The sequence below is a fragment of the Rhinolophus hipposideros genome, assembly GCF_964194185.1.
Source record: "Rhinolophus hipposideros genome assembly, chromosome: 13".
Taxonomy (NCBI): Eukaryota; Metazoa; Chordata; class Mammalia; order Chiroptera; family Rhinolophidae; genus Rhinolophus; species Rhinolophus hipposideros.
In genome coordinates, this window is record NC_138059.1 from 11,851,834 (window position 1) to 11,876,856 (window position 25,023).

The 25,023-nt window shown below is 44.6% G+C and overlaps 1 protein-coding gene across 12 annotated transcripts in view; it reads left to right on the top strand.

Moving 5' to 3' along the window:
* MTSS1 (MTSS I-BAR domain containing 1) overlaps positions 1–25,023 on the top strand; it is a 151,509-nt gene that overhangs the window by 113,008 nt on the left and 13,478 nt on the right. For all 12 annotated transcript variants that reach the window (XM_081069933.1, XM_081069925.1, XM_081069926.1 and 9 more), the window contains exons 4-8: positions 6,986–7,070; positions 9,261–9,352; positions 10,721–10,795; positions 22,156–22,313; positions 23,768–23,875. In XM_081069933.1, coding sequence (XP_080926059.1) covers positions 6,986–7,070; positions 9,261–9,352; positions 10,721–10,795; positions 22,156–22,313; positions 23,768–23,875 — 518 coding nt within the window. The remainder of the gene's footprint in view (positions 1–6,985; positions 7,071–9,260; positions 9,353–10,720; positions 10,796–22,155; positions 22,314–23,767; positions 23,876–25,023) is intronic.

A 25,023-nucleotide genomic window follows, 5' to 3' on the forward strand; every position in this document is an offset into this window, starting at 1 on the left:
GCATTCGGACCCAGGCACTTCTTAAATTGTGCTTCCTCCAGCCCTTCCCCCTCTGCCGCAGAAGCTGGGCCTGACAGAATGGCTTTTCAGTCCCCACTTGCCACCTGCACCCTGTGGACCCTGCAATGGCCTGTCCATTAGTCTCCTGCTGTGTGGGGAGATGGAAGCCGCCTACAAATGAGGCAGTGTGGAGAGATGGGGCAGTGCCACTTGATGGGTGCCGCTAACCCGCATCTCTGCAAAGCTACTGTGGCAAGTGGTAGTCTGAAGGGTATAACCATGTTGGACTCGAGGCGGGGGGTGGGCAGGCGGGAAGGATCAGTGGCTCTGCTTTCCTTATTTTTCTCCCCATCTGCCCCCAAATAGGCATTAAACAGTTTCTATTCTGTTTGTGACTTTAATGTGCCTCTTTGTCCTCTGTTGGGAACATCTCCAGCTTGTCATAGCAGGAAAGAGCCTTTCGGTGTCAGTAAAATCAGGGCTTGGATCTTAGCTCGATCACGTACCAGCCCTGAGACCCTCAGCACGTTAGTTAACCCTCCCGAGCTCCAGTTTTTCTATTTATAAAATGGGGATAAAAATAGCTAGCTCATAGGGTTGCTGCACCGTTTCATAGTATCTCCCCAACCCGACTGAACCTCTCAGGGGCCAGGCCCTGGTCCTCATCATCTTTGGAATCACTTTAATCCTTGCTGCATGGTAGATACATACTTACCATGGGGTACATTGTGTCCCCCCCAAAAAGATATGCTGGAGTCCTAACCACCGGTATATGTGACTGACCTCATTTGGACATAAGATCTTTGCGAATGTAACCAAGTGAAGATGATGTAATGAGGGTGGGCCCTGATCCAATATGACCGGCATCTTTATAAGAGAAATTTGGACGCAGACTCATGTCTCATGTGAAGACAGACGAACAGGGAGATCGCCACGTGAAAATGGAGACAGAGCCTGGAGTGATACGTCCACAAGTCAAGGAGCGACGTCACCACCAGAGCTGGGAAGAGGCCAGGAAGGATTCTTCCTCTACAGGTTTCGGAGGGAGTGTGGCCCTGCTGCCACCTTGATTTCAGACTTCTGGCCTCCAGAGCTGTACACGATAAATTTTGGTTGTTTTAAGCCAATCAGTCTGGAGTACTTTGTTTTACAACCCTAGGAAACGAATATAATACTCAGTCCACGTTGTGGAATGTGTGTCTTTGTGTGTAAAACACAGTTTCCTGCCCCAGCAGTCACACTTTAATAGTCTGGCCTCTGGACTTTTTACTTTTTTCTTTCCACGGATTTGTCTCCTTTGCAGACCATCCAGTTTAGATTGCCGGCTGATTTTGTACTACTTTGTTATAAAAACCTTCGCTTGTTATGGGAGAGAGTCCTTACATATACCACACTGAAAAGAATCAAGAGTTTTGCCGTCCAGTTTTGTGCATCTCTCAGTGGCAGGAGATGGACCTCTATTTCCTTTAGCATCAAGGTGATTCCTAGTGCCAGGAAAAGCCATGAGAGTTCATTGCATCCTTCTTTTTTCTCCTTTCAACTGGCAAGAAACAGAACCAAATCAAAGTGGCTTTAAACATAAGGAAACGTATGCTCTTGCAGAACAGGAGCCCCAGGTCCAGGGGGAGAGCAGGCTCCGAGAGTGTTAATTTGGCGGCTCAGCAAAGTCACTTTCTTCTGTCCATAGGACAGGCTTTGTCCTAAGGCAGGTGTCCTCCTGGCCATAAAGATGGCTTACGACAGCAACTGGGCAGCCTGCTTCCTGTTCACATCCTATGGGGTCTCTCTTAAGATCAGGGACATTTTCCCCAGAGTCTGCAGCAATCTTCTCTCCATCTTTGTCTTTTCCCTGAACAAGCCACTGCCAAAGGGGATGAAATTAGGTCATTGGCCCAGACTAACCATGTGAGGGCGAATGAACACTGGCATTTCAACTGCTGTGCCCCTCTGCACTCTCCAAAGTAACAATTCTTACTCATCTTTGGTGGGCAGAATAATGGTCTCCAGATACCAGGTGGTGTGATAAAAAATTATGGTGAATGTTTAAAAAAAATGTATTACAGTATAAGACACACTGCCATTAATCCCCCTCAAAATACTCCCCCTCGTTTCAAACACACTCATTTCATCGTTCTTGCCACTTTCTGAAGCAGTTCTGGAAGTCCTCTTTCGTGAGTGTCTTTCGTTGCACTGTCGTGGCTGCCTCGATGTCCTGAACCATTTTGACTTTGGGGAGGAGTCAGAAGTCACACGGTGCCAGATCCAGTGAATAAGATGGATGAGGACACACTGCAATGTTATTATTTGACAGAAATTGCCATATACCAGAAGCGATGTGTGACACTGAGCCTTTCCATTGCAATCACAAAATATAGTGAAAGCTGCTGCCGAGTATCATCCAATGGAAAGGCAGGGATTTTCAATATATGAAGTGGCTTGTCAAACCTTAGTAACGGTGTGTGACAAGTTTTAACTTGTTCGGTGCAGTCAGTCGAGTGTGAGCTACAGCTGAGAGAAGGCGTGTTTTAAAGTGCGCTGTAAACCATCCTCCACCAACGCACGCTCCGTGTCACACATCGCTTCTGATATACAGCAGTTTCTGTCAAATAAAAGCATTACGGTGTGGCCTTGTCCACCTTATTCACTGGATCTGGCAACGTGTGACTTTTGGCTCTTCCCACGGTCAAAATGAGTCAGGACATAGAGGCGAGGCATCCAGGACAGTGCAACTGAAGACATTCACTTAAGAGGACTTCCAGAACTGCTTCAGAAAGTGGCAAGAACGATGGGATGAGTTTGTTCGAAGCAAGGGGGAGTGTTTTGAGGGGGATTAATGGCAGTGTGTCTTATACTGAAATACACTTTTTTTATTTAAACATTCACCGTATTGTTTGATCCCACCTTGTATAGCCACATCCGCGAACCTATGAACATGGTACCTCACATGGCAAGGGGACTTTGCAGATGTGATTCAGTTAAGGATCTTGAGATTAGGGGATTATCCTGGTGGGTCCCGTACAGTCACCAGGGTTCTTTTAGGAAGAAGGATCAAAGTCAGAGAAGATGTGAAGACAGAAGTAGAAGTCGGGAAAGAGAAAAAATGCTGCATTACTGGCTTTGAAGGTGGAGGAAGGGGCCACGAGTCAAGGAATACAGGCTGCCTCAAGAAGCTGGAAAAGGCCTGGAAACAGATTTCTCTCCTAGAGACTTCAGAAGGAACGGAGCCTTTCTGACACCTTGGTTTTAGCCTGGTGAAACTGATTTTGGACTTCCGACTTCTAGAACTGTAAGATAATGAATGTGTGTTTCTTTAAGCCACTGAGTTGATGGTGATTTATTACAGCAGCCATGGGACACTCATACCCCATCGCTTCTCGAGGCTGACCTTGAATCAGTATAGACCTTTTCTAATGTAGTAAGAATCTCATGTTTATTTCTATTTATTTTGCATCTCCTAGTATGCACATAGAAGATACGTAGATATTTACGGATTAAACAAAAGACAAACGCAGTTCCTAGGCCTGCCTCCAGGTATAGCCAGCCTGATGATTTGCTCTTAAAATGGTAAATGTTAGTTCCTTCATTCAGCACTCGTGCTTGCGTTCAGGGTGCACAAAATCAAGCAAGATCTTGTCCTCACTCATAAACTGCTGAGGGGGTCTCAACTGGACATTTGATTTCCATAAATACTCTCACTGTCAAATCGGAGCGCTTCCAGATGTCTGCTCTGCCTTTGTAGCTAACGCCAGTTTACTCTGAAGCTTTTTCAAACGTGCTGATTTTTTTCTTTAAAGCTTTAGCAAGGGTCAGGAAGAGCATAAGGCGTTGTTAAGCATATCCACAGAGAGTGCTATTTTTAGGGTGCCCCATGTTGCCCAGATCAGCAGTAATTCTCAAGGATGGGTCCCAGGGTCCATGGAGCATGTCATCTGCCTATCTCCTGCCCTTGTGCCCAGCTGGACAGAGACACTGCTGTTTGGAAGATTTCCTTGCGGTTCTTTGTTTCCTCCTCTCTTGGGGTTTCCTGTGCTGCAGAGGCCCAGTGGTAGAGCACACACAGCATGTTTAGAAACTGCTTGTTATCATACTGTACATAGTTCAGCTGTTTCTGGAAAGCCATGGGCTTTCCTGGGGGTCTAGGGGGTGGGAATAAATGGCCATCTATGGGAAATATCTGGGAAGGAGACAGAAATAATGGATCAGAGAAATAGGATGAGGTAAACAAGCTTTGAGGTGATCTTTATCAACCATAGAATTCTCTTCTGAGGAAACGGAGGCATAGATCATCAATAAAATAACTCTGCACCATTTAGTTCTCTGTAGTACCGGGTTTCCCCTAAAATAAGACCTCGCGAGACCATCAGCTCTAATGCGTCTTTGGAGCAAAAATTAATATAAGACTCGGTCTTATATTAATTTTATATATTATATAAGACCCGGTCTTATTTTACTATAATTTTTATAATTTTTGCTCCAAAAGACACATTAGAGCTGATTGTCTGGCTAGGTCTTATTTTCGGGGAAACACGGAGGCTTAACAAGGATCAGAACTCAATCTCCTGGAACCAGTTTGACAGTTCTATGCTCAAGAACCAAAAGTAGGGAGCTGGGCTGTAAAGCCCTAGCACCCATCCATAACAGTGTGTAAATAAGTTAGTTTAGCAGAGTGTTCTAGGCTCTTGGCTGTGCCCCTTCCAATCTCCCTTTGTCTGTAGCAAGTACCATATGCTGAATGGTTAAACGCATAAGGTCTAGAGGTTCATCCTGCGTCAGAATCTCACTTACTAGCAGTATGACCTTGAACAAATTACATAAGGAACTTTTCCTATCTATGAAATGGGAGTGATAATAATTCCAGCACAACTTGGAGAGTTGTGAGGATTAAATGAATTCATATGGGCAAAGCAGTTATCCCAGGGCCCTGCTCCGTATGAACGACTCGCCTTCCCTTGACCTTAAACATCACTCTGCAGCATTTTAGATGACTGCATGCTATTTCATTGTGTGGCTGCCTTGTGTGGTTTATTTAACCTACTTCCTATAGTGCAGTTTTGTTTCCAGTTTTTACTGTTGTAAACAACATTTCGATGACTATCCTCGTAGGTAAGGATTTGCTCTCATCCTTGATTATTTCCTCAAGTTAAATTTCTAGGAGTGGAATTGCTGGGTCAAAGAGGGGACATGTTTTTAAGGCTTTTTTGGATAGATACCGCCAATTTTTCATCCAGAAAAAGCACTATTTTACCACTGTTTCCAGCAGTGAATGAGTGTGCCAATTTCCTTGCACGGCCAGGTTATTAACTTTTAATCAAATGAAGGCCCAGGGAAAATAGGAGCTATTTCCCTGGGGATAATGGGTTCCTTGTCCTTCGTGTAAAGCAATAAAAGCTTAAGAGAACCTGACGGGAGCCCCCCAGGTGAACTGCTCGTGTGCGAACAACGCCCTCTCCTGGTTTTCCCTGGCGGAGAGGTGTGAGCTGGGTGCGGGTAGATGGTCTACTAATTCCTAAGAGAAGCTGCAGGTGCAGGAACTAAAGGGCAACATTTTTTAGACTTCCAGCCATTTAAACCGTCTCAGTGACATTTAGTTCTTGCTCAAGTTCTTTCATAGCTCTGCTTCTCAACCGGAGCAGGAAGGAGTTTGGGTGCTTTGATTTCCCAGGGAACACATTTTTGGATGTCATGTATTGCGGGGCTGCTACTGACTTGTATTAGATAGAAGCCAGGGATTCTGCTAAACATGCTACAATGCACAGGATGGTCCCCCAACAAAGAATCATCTGGCTCATATGTCAGTAGTGTTAAGAAACCCTGTTTCAGAGAAATGTGAGAATACCTCTCAGAAGGCTTTTCTTTTCAGACTAAAAATATAGAAATATGAATATATAATATACATCACTGTTATTACTAATTTTTTTCAGTTCTGGAAACCTGTTAGTTTTGCAGAATAAAATGGGAAAAGGTGGAACTGAAACAACACACTGGCATTTCTGGAAGAGAAGGCTGAGGGGAACATACAACCCATAATAATGTCACGAGGACTAATAAGGAAGGGAATTTTTTCCTGTTGACTTTGTTAAACCTGCCATAAATTCCTGTGGCTTTCCCTTGAAGGCCTTGTCTGTTAAAAAAAATAGTGCTTTATTTGGTACTTTCCCCCCCTGATTTCATGATCCTCAGTATTTTCGTAACATTTACAATTGTGCTGTCCAGGGCTCAGTGCAGAATTACCATCTGTAGTTACAATTTGCTCCTCCCTCCCTCATGCCCAAGTAAATGCTGATTCAAGCACTGTTTCTAAGTGGGGGAAGAAAGGGAACTTAAAAACTAATCTTAGAAAAGGGTGTGCCTGAAGGGAAAAGTATGACAAGAATTTGGGGAAAATCAAACTGAATTGCAATTTATTTCAACATCTGCTGGGTTTGTGGGCCTCTTTCATCGGTGTTACCCAAAGCCACGAAAAAATATTCTTGTTACTTCATTTTGCTTTAGCCTCTCTATTCTCGGAAATACTTGTATGTGTCTTGAAACAATTAGCTGGAGTGGCCTTATTAGATGTTCTAAATAATGCTAAGAAGATTGTTTTTTCCAGAAGTGGAAGGGGGGAAAAAAGCTACAGCTTTTCCCTAAATATCAGATACTACGTTGATCATCTTCCTTGGGAAGTAATTTTCAGACTGCAGGTTATTGACCATTAGTGCATTGTAAAATCAAATTGTGGGTCACAATTAGCATTTAAAAAAATCAGAATAGAAAAATTGGAGGGTATTGTATATAGTAAAGGTACCTTTTGTTTTAGTGATTATATAAAAATATGTCGCCATACGTGTGTGTGTGTGTATGTGTGAGAAGTCTGAAAGACAGTGGCTTAGGTTTTACAACGTGGTGAAATCTGGCTTGTTTTTGAATTCTTTCATTCTCTCTCAAACATTTCAACGATTGTGGCTCGTCACCCATCTTCAGCTTTGCCTCTGTTGCCTTTCAGGTGGTACCAGGGAGATTGGCTCTGCCCTGACCAGGATGTGCATGAGGCACAGGAGCATAGAGGCCAAGCTGAGGCAGTTTTCCAGGTAAGGAACACATTTCCCCCAGATCCCAAACACCCTTGCAGACCTCAGGTTAAGGAAGTGGGGCTGTGTGGCGTGTGTGGCGTACCTCGCCTTCAGTGGCACTGCTTTCCCCATCGCATTTAAATCCCCACAGCCCACCTGTCATCACAGCCCATCGCTCTCCTCACTCAGTGACCAGGTATTGGTTGAGCATCTGCTCAGCCCAGGCACTGCTCTGGGCTCTGGGGATACAGAGGACAAGCAGACGGCTGGTCCCTCTGCTCGTGGAGCTGATACCTTTAGGATCGTCTCTGTGCTCCTGTGTGTCTGTCCTCTGGCTCTGTCAGTGTCAGGGGCAGTGCATTCTGCTGAGGCTCTTGGGTCCCCTCACCCCAAAGGAGCTTTTGAAGAGGAGCTGCAGTTGGAGAGTGAGGCGTCCCTGCCATCCCATTACCTGTGTGCTCCCTCTAAACCCACCGCGGAGGACAGTGGTAGCTCGTAGCGCCTTCCACACTGCCAGCCTCTTGTCTGTTTTACCAGCATCCAGAGAGGGTCGAAATGGCTGGCACGGGGATTTAGAGTCACCGTGTTTAAATGAGAGTGGACGTTCTTCCTAGCAGACCAGCATAAGTCAGCAGTTTCGCACTGTTCTGCTTTATGGATAGCAAGGTGTGTGAGTGCTGCTAAAGTGAAATGCCTCTGACACTCCTGGCAGGGCCACCACGGGAGGCAGCAGAACACAGTGGGAGGTAAGAGAACCTAGCGGGAAACACCTCGTCTTGGAGACAGCCGCGCCTGGGGTCAAATCCTGGGCTGCCCACTTACATGCCGTAATGTTGACTAGGGTCTCAGCCCCCTGTAAAATGGGGATAATATTCTCTAACGGGTTCTTGTAAAGACTAATGAAAAGGCCGTGTGTTTACAGCAGAAGCAGCTGGTGCAGCAGGTGATAAAATGTAGCTTCCTTCCCTCCTCCTCACACCTGGACAGTGCTCCCCGACTCACACACATCACCTTGTTTTATTCTCAGGCCAGTCCCCTGGCACCTCTCATCCCGTTTTAGTTATGAGGAGACACCAATTCAATAGCCACTGTTTATTAAGCACCTACTACATGCGAGGCACTGCCTTAGGTATATGGGGTATAGTGGTGAATAGGACCACACCCTGCTCCACGGAGCTGACACTCTAGACACTAACTTAACCTGATGTAACATCAGGCAGCAACAAACAACACAAGGTGAGACACACGGAATTAGGGGATGGTTGGCCTGATGGGTATTTAATTAGGGAGTGACTCTATTCAGAACAAAGATTTGAACAGTGTCCTGGAAAAAGTAAGGGTGTGAGCTGCGCTGATGGCTGAAGGAAGTATGTGTGAGGCAGGGAACCGCACGTGAGCCCTGATCAGAAAAAGAGGGAATCGTACCAAGACTGTAAAGGTTTTCAGGAGGCCCAGCATCAAAAAGCAGTCTGAGGGCACCTTCTTCGTAGTTCTCACCAATGCAATTTAAGCAATTTATGGGCATTTTCTAATTTTTCTACAACAGCTCATGTAGGCATGGGCCAATTATTCTTCCGTTGCTCAGACGAAAAACCGTGGGTTCCGTGACTTACACGGTTGGTCTGTGTGGGGAGCCACCTTTCCAGGAGACTGCACAGAATGAAGATGTGCACCTGGAGATACCTTCACCCCTTCAACCCAGGAGCTGGCCATCCAGCTCCTCTTTCTCCAGGCTGCCCACGATTCGCCTACATTTGTGACTTACAATCCCGAATGCACATCAGAATCATGGGTCTTCTAAAAATATACTAAGATGGGGGCCCCACCCTTAAAGTCTTTATGAGCTCTGGGGTGAGGCCCAGGTGTCTTGACCTTTTTGAAGTTCTCCTTTTTAAAGGTACGTCTGTTGTTCAGCCAGAGGGTGCCCCCACTTGTCTGCAGCCTTGCTTGTTCATACAAGCATTGGAATATAAATAGAGGAATAAGAGAGATCACTTCAGCCAGTCACATTTCTAGCTTCTTAACTGTCATTGAAAAGCGTCCGGCAAACAAGATTGTCAGGGGATTTGGATGAGAACTTGGGGTTAGCATGCTGTCTTGTCTTGCTTCAGGTAACCACGACTGAGGTATGTTTTGACAACCACGTGTAAATCTTGACAACAGAAAGTATCGATTTAACGTCTCCGTTTCCTTCTCTTTTGGTAAAAGTGCTTTAATTGATTGTCTGATAAACCCACTTCAAGAACAGATGGAAGAATGGAAGAAAGTAGCCAACCAGCTGGATAAAGACCACGCAAAAGGTACAGGGGCAAGCCGTCTAACACATAGTAGCTCTCCGAGAAAAGCTGTGGGATATTGCTGGATGCTGCCTGGCGCCTCTGCTGGGTTTAGTGGTGTCACCCAAGCCCGCCTCCCCACCCCCATTCCTGCTTCTCCTGTAGGCGTTTCAGTGTCGGAGGATATGGAGCCAAAAATGATCCCATGGCAGGACTCAGTGCTGGGTTATTTGATGTGAAACATTACTCAGCAGCTGATAACCTGATGGCTTGGTGGCATTAATTGTGACCAACTGACTTAAAAGTGAATTGTCACAGCAGGCTTAACTGCCAAAGATTCATACTTAAGGCATTTCAGCACATTTTAAAAACTAAACCTTTAATGATAGAAGCTAATCTTGGGTCTCCTTGCCCAGAAATGTCCACTTTCTTGGCATATGCCTTCAGCCAGTGTCTTAGTACCTCACATGCCAGGCTGTCGGGACAAAATGGCTGAGACAGACACCACCCCTGTCAGTTTTCCTGGTGGGGGTGCCCGCAGTGTGGAAGGGGCAGGAAACATTGCTCCAAGGATCATACGAGCTGTAGGAAGTGCTGGAGAGGCCAAGCATGTGGGTTGATCTGAGGGGATAAAACTGGAAAGAAAGTGCTGGCGAACAGGCGATCCCAAGAGTGTATGAGTGAGAGAAGGCTCTCACTAGGTGGAAGGCGGGGGAGGAAAATGTCGGGAATAACTAAGGGAATGGGTCGAGCGGGCAATTAATTGAATATGAGGGCAGCAGAGGAGACAAGTGCCAGAGGAGACTGTCATTTTGGATGTCCATGTCTGGATTAAGGAGAAAGTCCAGGAGTGGGCGCGGACTGGTGGGGGAAGAAGTGGTTGGCGGGGGCTGTGGGGAATTGGGGCTGCCCCTCTGCGGTGTCACAGCGTCCGGCCTCCGTGTGAATGCGAAAGTAAGGCAGCTGGGTCTTTCCCCTGTGCTGTAGTCTGAGGCCCTCTTTCTTAAATTGTAACATCTGGCCAGCAGCATCTTGCCACATGAGTCCTTGGGGGTCTTGGAGAAGTAAGTAACATTGAACATATTTCCTGATATCTGAGCAGAGAATTTTGAATTGAAAATGTTTCATTTTTAGTAAAATATTCCCAAATGATACCTTTCCTCAATGCTGGTATGAATGAGTAGGGAAAGACCATAGTCCATTTTGTTGTTTTTCAAGTTCGTCGCACCTCTGCTCTAAAATGGCATCATGAGATTGTTACCATGATATTCTGATAAAGCTATCTATTATATGTCACAGTGTGTGCTTTCTGTGATGAAGGTAATGGCTGTTCCCAAAATATTTTCTGTTGAGCAAAGTGGTAAAACGATTCAATATTCTGCTTTCTCGTAGAATATAAAAAAGCTCGCCAAGAGATAAAAAAGAAGTCTTCAGATACACTGAAACTGCAGAAGAAAGCAAAAAAAGGTAACTCAATAAATTCCGTGGTTAATAGTGTTACATTGGGAAAATGAGCATGTGCTTGAGTTGTCTTTGAAGCAGGGTAGTCAGTTCAGCTTTCCTTATGTATGATGGCCCAGGAGAGCAGATAGGAGCAAATAGAATCCATCTGAATTAAAGTTCTCAAGTACCGACTATCTATTCATTTGAGGCCCTTGCAGAGTTGTACTTGACTTGTTCCCTCCCCCCACCTTTGTCTCCAAAATTTGACAGTTGCCATGCTTATTGTGCATTATAATGACACCTATACATTTCTTGGAAGCCTGCGGTTCATGCACAAAAGCCTTTATGCAAATGGTCTATTGTAATTATTACAAAAATTATGTCATTTTCTCCTCCATCTTGCACAGCCTATAATCTTCGAAACCCTTTATTAAGTTTTGTGAGAGTGTTAGAAATGGCTACAGTGGGAGCCAGGACTCATTGCGAATGGGGAGCTGTTTCATGTGTTCATGAGGGTGGGAGCTTGATGAGGAAAAGCAGACCAGTGCAAGATGCCCCTCCTCTCGCCTCCGGGCTTTACTGTCACTCATGAACCAGTTCCCTGTCAGATCCGTGGCCCGGCTTTGCTCTTCCCATCTGGACTGGGAGTTTGAAGAGAAAGCTCCAGTTACATCCACTTGACAAGCATTCGTAACATTTTACGAAGACTTGAAATGTAGGGACCCTCTCTTGAACTTGAGAAGGTGACATTCCTTCCATACTATTCTTCTTGATACCAAGATTTTTCAAAAGTTGCTGCATCATAGCCGATAAAATGGTCTTTTTCCCATCGGGCTTCTCTGTGGGTTAAGTTTAGCGTTTATTTGGGACAATGATCATTTTAGGTAGAAATCCCAAAAACCAAATTTCCTCTTTCCCAAACAAGCAGTTTTTATTTAGGATAAACATTTGGAGAGATGGAGTGGTTTGGTGGAAGAAGGGTGAGGATAGGACAAAGTTTTCAAACATTGGCCTGTCTGAAAAATGTTCCCCTCCAGTTCTTACAAAACCAATAAGATCATTTCAAGATAAAGGCAGCAGAATTTTCACCCATGATCCGATTTTCTGTTAGTATTGGCTCCAGTTCTTTTTGTTGGATGTGTTTTCCTGGTCTTAGTGGTTCAAAATTACCTTCTATCTAACGAGGGTACCCCTGGCAAGCATTTGACACGTACTAGGGTTTGTGACCAGTAACATTTTAGTGAGTCTAGTAGTAAATGCAAATAAAACTGCCACCATATTCCATCGAATCTGAGGTCCCATAGAAGAACAGGCTGGTAAAAATTGGGAGCTGAGTTCTACCTAATTCAACTTGGCAGCTTTGAAATAGAGATTATGGGTTTAGAGGGTCCAGGGAAGACGCTTATAGCTTGGCAAATGTTTGGGAGTTTGGTGAAAAGGATGAGGTGAGAAAAAGTAGCTATATTCCCGTCACTCTTCCAGACCTCTCTTTTCAAAGGCCTTAAGTTCTGGGCTGCAGTGATAATCCTTTTATCTGCATTCTGCACGGAGGCTGAAATAGTCCCTGTCTGTCAAAAGTCACCAGTATTGTCCAATTAGCAGAATTGGGACCTGCAGGGGAAGCCTGATAGGTTGATTGCCATGCAACACATAAAGGAAGTTTCTGGCAATTAGACTTGCCCAGCACTGGCTCAGGCTGCCCAGAGAGGATAATGAGCTTCCCATCACTGCGCCAGATAGAAAGATTCAGGACATGGAGGGTGCTGGACTGTGTAACGTGAAGAGATGCTGCTGGTCCTGAGACGGGGGAGTAACTGGCATTTAGTTGTGAGGTTTCTCTCCAGGCACTTGGCCCTGAAGCCTGAGACAGGGGAGGCTGTGATCAGGGGTTTCTCAAGTGTCCGTCTTTTCAGCCTCAACCACGCATCTAGCAGTCTCAGGCACCATATCCTTCACGGTGGTCATGATGGTGTACTAACATCTACAAGCCAAACCAGATAAGTAACTTGGAATATTCCGGATGATTTCCTAGTTATTCCAGGAAAGTTTTTATTTCTTTCATTTATTAAAAAAAACAAAGAAAAAACAAAACAAATAACCTTTTTTCTAAAATATGTAAGTGCATTTTTCTTTCTTCTTCTTCTTTTTTTTTAACCAAGTGCTTCTATTTTTGTATTTCTGGGGTGAATGAAGCCTGCTAGAAGGGACCGGAGTCATCATTCTGAGTGAATGTTTGTGATGGCTTGCTCTTCTACAAGCTGTATGGCCTGAGAATGGACTAGAAATGCTGCAAGTTAAGGGCCAGAAGAAATCTGCTTATTTGAGGCTTCCAGTTAATTTGGGTCTGGTTAGCTGAGGTTTCCCGTTTTGCTAGAAGGCTCTCCATTTGTTTCATCTCCTTCAAGTGGTAGCTTCCTGTATTCTTGGCTTATAAAGTGTTAGGAGTTCCTTGGAGATTTCCACCATGTACTGGATAGACAAATGCTTTGGATACATTTTTTCTTTTTTTTTTTTTTTTTATGTTCTGATGGACCTGAATCTCATTTATAGATCCAAATAATCACTTCCCTTTTTATGTTTTCAGGAGACTATCAAGAAGCTTTCTGCCATGCCTTTTTTCAGAAACTGTGATCTTTGATCTAAAAATTCTTCTTTTTTTTCAAAATTTCAAATGCCTTTTTGCCTTTCAACATGGTTTTAGCACTGCCCTGGACATCGGCAGACACCCATGGGATGTCACGTTTGTGTGTGACTAATTTACCTTAATTCTCACTCTACACATATCATTTTCTGTTACATTCTTTCTTTGACTCTTTTTTCTATAATATAAAGAGTGGTCATTTTTAATATATAGGTATTTAAATATTACCATCAAAAATACTCAAAATTTTTTTTGTTTGTGGTTAGACTTTATCTCAAAATCATTTTAAAACTATGTGGCATATGCTCCAGCTGTGGGCGAATATACCTGTTTTTGTGGAAGGCAGGTTATTGAACACCTGCTAGCAGTAAACAGTAGGCAGGGAGTTGGGGACTGTAGAGACCCTCCTCGCCTTCCAAAAATTACCAGGCTAGTAGTGCCCAGGGCCAGGACACAGAGCAGAGCTGGCCTTGTTGACAGGTGAGGGGACAAGAAAAAAGCAGTAGGAAGTTGGGGAAGTGGTATGGAGCTGACCCAATAGCCCCAGTCTCTCAATAGCATCTCTTGAGCCTTCCCTTGCTGCTAGATACCAGCTGATGGCCTTTGGGGTCCTGGAGTTGGTCATAACCTATCTGGGGAAGTAAGAGAGGACTGGATGTGGGGAAAACTTGGTTTCCCTACTTTAGCCACCTTACTATACAAAATCAGCATCCTTATTTCTCATTTAACGCTCATATTAGTAATTTAAATTAAAAAATTAACTATGGTAAAGCCTTCTGTTTCAATTTGTAATTACTAAAAGCTTATCGGGGGCTTTCTTTGAGGGGAGACCTGGAACATTTTAATATGTTAACTCTTAAGCCTGACATTCAAATAGTTGAATCTATCATTTTTCACCACAGGGTGTAAAGCTACTATTATAAACCTAATAAACAGACTCACAAAGTTCCAGACTAGCATATTATTTGCTCTCCTACTAAAATTTTAAGTTCTTTCATCTTTTATTTTCATTTCCACCAGAGCTTAAACTTTGTATCCTAGGTTTTTCTGGTTACGTTAGGATACATTACCCTTGCAAGGTTTTCTTGGTAAATTCTCTTAACTGGCTTTTTATGGCAATGAATTCTTCATCTCTCTTTTTCAAAACCTTGCTGTGGTCTATCAGGGTTATGACGACTAACTATGAAGGTTTCTGTTTAGTTGAGAAGGAAAGCATATTAGGGAGTCAGGGAAGGGAGTGTGGATGTGGGTTCAGTCGCCCTCATGTAAAATTCGATGGCAAGCCATGTGGACTGGTTGGCACGTGAAAGAAAGGTAAGATTGCTGCTCGAATACCGGTTTGACTTTATGATTTTCCTTTTTGTGTCAATTGTGTATCCTGCACTTTGTCACCGTGCGCCCTCCTACCAGTGGATGCTCTCGGTAAGTGTACCATCCGGACCTCTGGTGGCTGGCCACCGTGTGGTCCTTGCTGTGGGCTTTCTGTGGTTGTCAGACCTCTGCTAGTGGCCCCAGCTTTCCTATCAGCTCAGAACAATCAATGGTGTCTACTTAATTTCCCATAACTCTAAGCAAAGTGTGTGTACGTGTGTTTCGATCATTTTCTTTCTTGGATGTTTGTGGCCCTTTACCGGGTTAGCACAACATTTTAAGAGCCTTTGCATTCATCATAATTCAGTATTAGACTCATGGAAAGAAGAAATACAGAGTGATTTAAACCCTGCTATTGACAGGAAGTAAATATATTTACAAATACATATATATCTAAGTGCGGATATATACGTATGTGTGTATTTATATCATGAACAAATCATGTGGAGCTCCCGTAACTAAAACTCCCCGAAATAATTCCCAAATCAGATTTGGTTGTATTAAGCTTGCAAATTATCTTTTAACTTTGTCTTCCCCCTGGGACCAGAGAGTTCTTTTCAAAACCAGTAATTCATTCTAAAAAATCAAAACCACAGTATTTCTTATTTCAGCAGAGTTTATGAAATGGTTCATTTCAGAGGTACCGGATCTTCAAATTCAATAATCAAAATGATTCATCTTGACTGAGTGTTGGACCTCATTCTGTGGGTGATTTTGCTATTAAATCTTCAAGTCGCATTTGGCAACACGTGGCAGCCCTGTGTCTCAGGAAGGCCTGTCTGTGAGGAGTCTGTGGGGCTTCTTTGCTTGAGTGTCCTCTGAGCATTTGTACCAAACAGCTCCCAAGTGGTGTTTGAACTGGATTCTGTGCCTACAGCAAACCCAAGCCACACAGATCTGCCCGACAGGTGGGGCCAGGATGGCCGCTGTCGTGGGGGACACAGCTCTGCCTCACCTTCCCCTCACGGTGACGTTGGGCCCGTTGTTCCCCAGCTTTAAACATGATGATCCTTTCTAGTCCTCAGTGTTGTGGTTATGAAACAACTTGAACAGTTTTTAGTGTGCCTTTGGAAGGAAGGTAAGACAGCCACTTATTTTCTTATTGTGGTAAAATTCCTATAACGTAAAATTCACCATTTTAAAGTGTACATGTCAGTAGCTTTTAGCACAGTCAGTATTGTGTAGTCATTACCACCAGAGCATTTGCGTCACAACCAAAAGACACCCCTGCCTGTTAAGCAGTCCCCCCCCTTTCCTCTACCTCCACCCTCATTGCCGAGGGAACATGGAACATCACACTGCAGTCCAAGACCTTACACAGGTGTGAATGGCTCTTCCATCTTCCCTCAGGTGTAGGATTAGGCCGAGGTGTGCAGGTACCCCGATCATGGCCTTTTTATCACATTAAAGACTTGACTTTCCAGGACTCTGTTAAGCCCTTGAAGATTTCTTGGCTTCTAGAGAATTCCACCATAACGGGGCATATTTGGATTAGATGGTGGCCCAACTAGACACCAAGTTAGCAAGTGTCTTCTGTTCAAGCAAGAGATGACAGTGGCCAGGTCTCAGGGAAACGGCCACAGGGATAGAGAGCTGTTTAGCAGAAATGTAAGTGAAAGGGGGAAGCTGAAGGAGGTGCCGGTTCCTGGATCAGGCAGCCAGCCGGGTGGTGGAGGGTGGAGTGTTTCTTTAACTACAGAGCAGGACTCACCTCAGTGACATGAGGATTCTCTGAGACACGCGTGGCGAGCCTGGGACAGTTTCTGGTTGTTCTCCGAGCTGTCTTGTCTTATTCTTTACTTGGAGAAACAGCAGATTGCTCAGGACCAGGAAACCTTATTGATGAAACTCCCACCTGTAGCGAAAGAACTATAAGGATCTTTCAAATTTCTGTCCACCAAAGAGGACCTCTAACCAAAAGCTCATCCTTCAAAAACCCACTGTCCCTACCTGCGTACTGTCTCCTGCTGAAGTGCCCAGTGTTAGGAGGACAGCTGCAGAGACCGCTGGTGGCACCTGACACCTTCCAGGAGCTTGTTACGTGCTGGGTATTGTGCTGAATGCTTCAAACGAATGAGTTCATTTGGTGTCATAACAACCATGTGAATGGGACCAACTAGTCTTTACGTCTCACAGAGGAGTGGAAACTGAGGCACGGCATGTTGAAAGAATAACAGAAATTGGGTTTGTTTGAAAAATTATGAAGTCAAAAAGCCTCCCTTACCTGATTACATCTATCTTTTGATTTGTGCTGGTTTTCACTTTGGGGAACCGATCAAAAACTACCTCAAGTGATGAGGATGTAGGAGAAGATTTATGTAGGGATAATAAGGAGAGCTGCCTTTTGGTCGGAAAAGGACATTTTTCATTCCAAATTCTAATCCCTAACCTCACCTTGCATGTCCATCTCTGTACGTATATCCTGTATTTCAGTATTTATGTCCCATATTTCATGGACTCTAAGATGCCATCAATTGCAAGAGGCATTGTGATTTTCTGGACCACGAAAAATGGGGGAAAAAATCCTGATTAAACTATGATGACATACCATTGATTGTAGGACACATCTTGATTTGTGAGGTATAAAAATGTGAAAAAGTGAGCATCTTCAGAGGACAATTCAGTGTTTGTGTGCCAGGGGCAGATGGAAGTCATTTTGAGGGATTCTGACAGCTTCCTCATATGTGTCTCTCAGGAAAAGAACCGGCTGTGCCGGTTTTTCTGACACAGTGGTCCTGGCCCAGTGTGTTCTGGGTTTGCTCTCCCTTGGGAAGCCCTCACTGAGCCTGAGAATGGTGTCGGGCTTGGTTCAGCCATGAGGCTCAGGGGTGGGCTGCAGTGTGTGTATGGAGAGGCGGGCAGGTCCCAGAGAATGCTGATCACACCTGACTGGCTTTTTAAATCGGGCCATTACCACGTGGAATGTTTAGCTTCTGACAGCTTGTTCCCTGGGTGTATGTTTGCGGTATGTGTGACGCTACAAAGAATGAGGGCCTTCTGAACAAGAAAGACGTAGGGCTGGAGTCTGGCCGGTCCCCACGCCGAGCTGGTGGCCCTGTGCGAGCCACTTAGCACTCTCTCAGTCTGTGTTCCCCTCTGTCCAAAGGAGGTATTAATTCCTGCCTTGAACATTTATGTAAAGATGAAAGAAAATAGAGTGTAAATGTTGGGAAGACATGGGATCTTCCTTTCATTCCAGAAAGCTTTGTAAACTCTCCCTACTTAATTAAAAAAAATAAGAAAAAAGAAAAAGCAAAAAACTCAAATCCTTTCTCTTTTTAGGGGGCTAATTTGGCTTGTGACATGGTGCCCATTAATGGTGTGTGGCCCTGAAAGTATTTTCTCTAAAAAGAAAAATCATATGATTTCCCCTGGGGCAGTAAAGGGCTCCTGGCTTTTGTTCGTCAGAATTCTCCAGTATGAATGTAACCAAGACCTAGAAACGGGCGGTGGAAAGAAAATTCTTAAGACTGAGATGACTTAGATTTTATAAAAAAGGTCACAAACAACTTTTTGCTCAGGAATTTTATCTGGAAAGCCGTTAGTCACCCCCTTCCTTCTTTTGGATGCTTGGCCATCCTGGAATTTGCTAGTTTTATGGTGTTAGGCCATGTAAGGGCATGATGGTTGAGGCCATTGAACAAACTCAGGTCAAGTTATTCTAGCCGTGCCTCATGTATTCGCAAATATATGAGTACCTGTCTTCCAGGCAAGTACCTGTGCTGGGTGAGAAGATACAGTGCTGAGCAGAAACACTGTTGGGGCTTCCTGATCCTTGGGGGAGACTGACATCACTCAAAGAACTAGAGAAATAAAGATGAAATTAGTCCTGCGAGGAGTGTTGTGAAGAAGACGTATACGGAACTTCTAAGCTCATGTAACAGAATCCTAATCTGAGAGAGTTCAAGGGAGGCTTGCGTGAAGGACTAAGAACAGGCTAGGCGGGTGGGATGGAGCCCAGACCCTGGAGAAGGAGGAGGGAAGAGGGGAGAGAGTGCTCTAAGGAGCATGAGGCTTCAAGGATGGGGGCCGACCCATGTATGCCTTGCAGGCCAGGCCACGTTAAGGATATTGGACATTGGACTTTTTTTGAAAGAAATGCGCTATTGACAAGAAGTGAGAATATTTGCATTGTGAAAGTAATTCAAGGCAGTTCTGGGCACACTGGTCTAAATGCAATTGGGGTGACCTATTAGGGGCCATTAGAGATCAAGATGGCCCAGGTAAGGGTGGTGATAGCAGAGGTGACGCAAGAGGATGGAATGAGCGCCCTGTGGAAGCTGGAATGGCTGGACCTGTGCTGGAGGAATCAGCATTGATTCTTCACCGTTGCTGACGGGAGGTCCACAACTCTGAACTTGTGCACCTAAAAAGATGACTATATCTGAAAGCCAGTGCATCAAACTGGGACATGGAATAATTTCTTCCACTGTTGTTTTTTTTTACAAATATAATTATAGGTTGTGTTAGTGAATTTAAGCAATAAACTTGTGTTTTTAGGTTATGATATATACGGAATGGAAATGTACTCACTGCAACTATAATTATAGCAATCTTTACAGATTATACTTATTTTAGAATACTACAATTTGAAAGTCCTTTAATTATAACATAATGCGTATTTAAAATAACTTTGCTATAATTACAGAATAATTTAAATTTGTTATTTACGAGGTTAGATAGCACTTGGTTCTAGCCACTATGCTTTCCTACGTAGGTGTATTTTTAAAAGTCAGTGTTATTCGTTACAGGTAGACATGTGCCTTGTAACTTGTAAAGGAAGTAAAGATGCACGTTTTTCCAATTTCTTATAGTTATAGGCTGGTAATAAAATGAATTGCTACCACAATCAAAGCCCATCCGAGTGACTTTGGTTAAGCGTTATGCATTTTAATCTCCTGTTTCTCCCAATTCTCCTCCACCCTCCACTGAAGTTAAGAGTGTTCTGACTTGGTGTGCAGCCCTCCATACTGTTAGTTAGAACGTCATAGAAGAGGTTGAGAGACTTCCAGAAGGCCTCTAGACCACGCCTGAACCACGCAGCCTCACCTAGCAGAGCCCAAGGTTGGCCACACAGTTTTGCAGGTTGCAGAACAGGGAGCCTTGACAGCATTCCAGAGCTTCCGGACCAGAGGGCTGTGTCACATCCATATTCAGTGTATGTGGATTTAAGTGCACAAGCCAGCATTTTGAAAAAGAGGAAGAAAAGACCCACAGTTCTCATAGGGCTGGTGACACCCCAGCCTTCCCTTCTGGAGCCTGTGTCTGTGGGATGCTGGGTGTCCTCAAGAGGGAGCCTTTGCTCCCCCCTGCTCAGAGCCCCGCAAACCCGCAGAGAGAATGGGAGAATGCTTGTACAAGGCTTCCTGTCCACTAAAACCTCATGGAACCTGCGGTCTGGTGGCCAGGTTAGTGTGTGGGCATCATTCCCTCTGTACCCTCACGGAAGACATTGAAGCAATGGTGGAGAATCTAGGGGAACTGATAGGATTATCCTGAGGGCTAGATGGTGACCAAATGCAGGAGTGTGTGAGCGGGTCACCTTGAAAATACATGGAAACTTCTCAAACAGCAAATTCTTACATGATGTAATTATTGAATAAAATTCCTCCATGGAATTCAGTATTGCGTGTGTACTCACTGGACTAGTGAGAATTATACCTACAGAGTGTTTGCTGACTTTATCAGCCATCTAAGGCATTTTCAAGGGTAACTTTTGACTACCTATGAGTTTCCCTTTATTTTCAAACTAAGAACTTAATTCCTGCCTCAGAAGTGACGTTTTCTTAGTAAAACCCAGTGATCTCTTCTGTTGGGATGTCCTTGAAGCCTGTCCTCTTGCTCTAACTTAAGCTTTTATACCTGTTTATGAGAGAAAATACAGAATATATTCCTGCATCCAAGGCGATTTTCCCTGACCCTTTTCTTTCCCAGACCAAATAATGCATTGCCCTTAAAAGTCCTCTGTCACTCTTAGAGGGGTGGATACTGGTCAGGCGACTTCCTAGGAGGCGAGCAAGCGGAACTCACTTGTCAGCTTGAGGAGGTGGGACAGAGGACAGTGAGCTGGTGAGGGGGGTCTGTGCTGGCTCTGCCTTTCTCTGAGGGACCCTAGACCTGTCCTTTGCCTTCGGTAGGCCTTGGCCGAGGCCTGCGACTGTGTTTCAGCCATTCAAGGCCTCCTCCACCTCTGATCCTCTGTATTTAAAATGATTAAACATTCACTGAGCACTTGCTGTATACACACGGCACTGTACTGGGGGCTGGGCTGGGAGAGTCCAAGTAGCTGCCTGGAAGGAGTTTAGAAATCCTTTCTCTGGGTTCAGGAGAGGTGAAGCCCCTGCTGGGAGCCCACGGTGGTCACTCTGTTGTCCCCACCTGCAGATCTGATTTGCAGTAGCCATTGCCTCTGACACGGGGCTGTTTGCCTGTGTTTATCTTCTCGAGCAGCAAACGGTTATTTCTTAAAGGGCCAGACTGCAAATATTCTTAGTCCAGGGGCCATTCAGTCTTTGTTAGAGTGATTCTGCTCTGCAGTTGGCGTGAGCGCAGGCATAGTCCATATATTGAGAGAGCGTGGCTGTGTTCTAATAAAATTTCATTTGTATGACAGTTTGCTGAGCAAGTTCTAGAGTTTTTTAAAGGGTTAACACCCTGTCTTCAACTCTAGAAATGGTTATCTCCACGTAATGGGTTTGTGGACCTGGCCGGATGATTACCGGACGTGGGCCCCGCTCAGCATTGACTCCAACTTCAGTTTTTCTCCAGCAGAGACCTGACTGTAGGTCTATTTTATTGTTGGGCTTGCTTTACAGGAAGAGCATTCAGGACTCTCCCCTGGGAGTTAAACTAACTGCCAGGAGTCCCAGGGTCCCCCCAGAGCCAGGAGAGCTGATGCTTACCACCTTTGTCTTCAAGGACGGAAACGTCTGTCTAAACAGAGGCTCTTTGATTGAGGTTGACACAGCAAAGCTGACTGGTGCCCATGTTTAGAAAGATCCACAGGCCCCGACATTGTTCATCCCTTAGCCTCTTTAAAATGTTCTAAGAGGAAGGAATACTGTCTGTCCGCCACGTCCCAGGGTTTCGTTGGCAGAAGGCTCTGTGGGGTTGTGAAGAAGGCAAGTCAAGAGGAGTCACCCCAGGAAATCAGGAAGAAGCCAGGATCAGTGCCTTTGGGCACTGGAAATTGGAAAGGGTTGGTCCTAGAAAAACAGCTGCCTTGAATCCTTTCTGGGTATAAATAAATAACTTCTTTAAAGTCTTGGAAAATTGTGGTTTCCACTCCAGCAAGGACCCCAGGGAAAAGGGGCCGTTGTCCCAGGAGCTGGTGTTTCAGTAAGCCACACTTGGGGCTTTGTTTTTTCTGCAGGGAGAGGTGACATTCAGCCTCAGCTGGACAGCGCTCTCCAAGATGTCAACGATAAATATCTCCTGTTGGAAGAAACAGAGAAGCAGGCAGTCCGGAAGGCTTTGATTGAAGAACGCGGCCGGTTCTGCACCTTCATCTCGATGCTGCGGCCAGTGATTGTAAGTCAGTGGAAAGTTCCAGAAGGTCCAGAGTGCCAGTTCTATTAGAGGAGCCTTTCCTTCTTTATTTATCCATCCATCATCAAGTCATGGGGAATCTGCTGTGTGTCAGGAATCGTAATTTATTAATCACTTCTGTAGACCATTGCTTCTCTGCAAGCTAGTGATGACCGCATGGCCTACTGCTTGTTCACAGTTCTTAGCATCGGTTATCCCACTTTTTCTCTCCAAATGAAGAAGACTTAGCAGAGTGGTTCTCAAAATGTGCTTTCCTGCCCAGCAGCATCACCTGGGAACTGGTTAGAAATTCACGTTCTCGAGCCCAACTGAGGTCTACTGAACCCCAAATTCTGGGGGTGGGGACCCAGTCACCTGTGTTTTAAATAAGCCCTCCTGGTGATTTTGAGACCCACTGGCCCAGCTGAATACCAAGGAGTGACTGTGAAATTAATGTGAGAAGAGAACGAATACATCAAATCAGGCTTAGTTTTTAAGTACAGTAGTACCTCGGTTTTCGAAAATCTCCATTGATGAACATTTTGGTTTGCAAACACCATAAACCCGGGAGTAAATGCTTCCGTTTTCGAACACGCCTGGGAAGTCGAACATGTCACTTGGCTCCCACTGAGTGCAAGATCCTGAGGCCTGGCTGTCGGCTATTTTCGAACGTTTCAGAACTCGAATGGTCTTCTGGAATGGATTATGTTAGAAAACCGAGGTACTACTGTAAATTGGTTGCATACTGTAATTGAAAACTTCTGCTGGAGGTGTTCTTAAAGCCAGGAAGAAGACACCAGCTCACCTCCCTCAGTCTTAGCGTAGTGCCCAAATACGAGTTGTTCCCCTGAGCATAGAACTTTTCCATGGATCATTCTTGCGTAGGCCCACAGCCCACGCTTGGCACTTTGGTGAAGTGAATAACTGTTCCTTCCATGGTCCCCTGTTCCTGCATCACTTGCCATTCATTAAGTCGGTGGGAAAAATCAAAGAAGGGGAGGCAGTTAACCTCTATTGGCACATGTGCTGTCAAAAGATCGATCAGATCTAGACCAAAATATCTCTAGATCGCATCATCTGTTGAACCTGAATGTCTTCAGAGAGCCTAAGTCTGTGGAGGACTGTGCTGCAGGATCTGAGAATACACGGGCAGACCATCTGAGCCGACCTGCCAGCCTCCAGACATTGTAAGGAAGGACCACATGTCTGCTTTGACTTTGGTTCACCACTGCCCACGCCATACAGGTCACTCTGTGACAGATTATGGCAGATTTCCTTTTCCTTTCCATTTCCCTAAAGATAGGGCCACTAGTGCCTTCAGCACTGAGGTACCAGTACCTCAGTCAACTTCTGACAAGCTGAAAGGGTTAGACAGTGACCCTAATAAGAACAGTTGGACCAAGACGATGAAGTCAATCACTCATGATGGTAACATGTTGTGAATGACTGCCCTTTAGGAAGAAGAAATCTCGATGCTGGGGGAAATCACTCACCTTCAGACCATATCGGAAGATCTGAAAAGCCTGACCATGGACCCTCACAAACTGCCCTCCTCCAGTGAACAGGTAGGAATCAGGGGCTAAACAGTCAGAAGAGCAAACCAAAGAGGTGAGCTTCAAGTTCCTGAGGGTTCCTTGGGCATCATCGCATTCAAAATACGGAAAAGTTGTGTTTCACATTGTGATATATAATAATCATCATCGCTAGTCATTTAGAGAGCCTCTGCTGTGTGCCAGGCATTGTTCTCAGCTCTTCGTACAGACTTTCTCATCTATCTTCATTATTATGCCCATTGTATGGAGAGGAGACTGAGGCACTGAGTAAAATCACTTAACCAAGTTCATCTGGCTAGTTAGTGGTAGAAATTTGAACCAAGCAGCCAGTTTTCAGAGCCCGTGCTCTTCACCACTTTGTTCATCTACCCTCTAGAAATACACTCTCCTATGTAGGAACATGACAGTGGTATGTCTTGGTCATTACTGTGGTATGTCTTGGTCATTACTGTGAACCATTGTGATTAAGTAATGTGTGAAGATCTCTCTTACCTTACGAAAAAGATGACCTTTTTTGTGCTTATTCATTTGGTTCCTGTGACATTAACACTATATCAAGTGGGAAGTGACCTATTTGGGGAAACAGCTCATGAATCACATGCTGGCTTTTGCCCTTTGTATAAAATTCTTATCGCCTCCTCAGAGAGCCAGCTCAGAAAACAAATTTGAGAGCTTCTAGTTCACATTCTATGAAATTGCTATTATTAGGCCACATGCATGCATTCACTCGGTAAATATACATTTACTGAGCACCTACTACATGAATGAAAGGTACACCTTACACACAAGTAGTTCTTTGTCAAGCAAGGGAGATGGGTGGAGAAGAATTGGATTGTTCTTGATTCTGTCAGGTTTTAAGATACCGAATCCTGGTCAAATAGGGCATAAGTGACCATTGACGATAAAATGGCTAAAATGCAAGATCAACAAATCCTGAAACCATTATTGTCTTTTGTGGTGCTATAAGGTGAAGACCCTGTAAATTCTAGCCTTGGGTATAAATGGCTGTTACCGTTAATCTGTCACTGTAAATGTCTCTCTCTTTTTTTTTACTGATGATTCATGATCTCTCCGCCTCCCCCTCCCCCATCCCAATTAATTGTATTTTTGCTTGTCTCAAGAAAAAGGATTAGGACATTGATGGATTTGTAGTGTGGCTC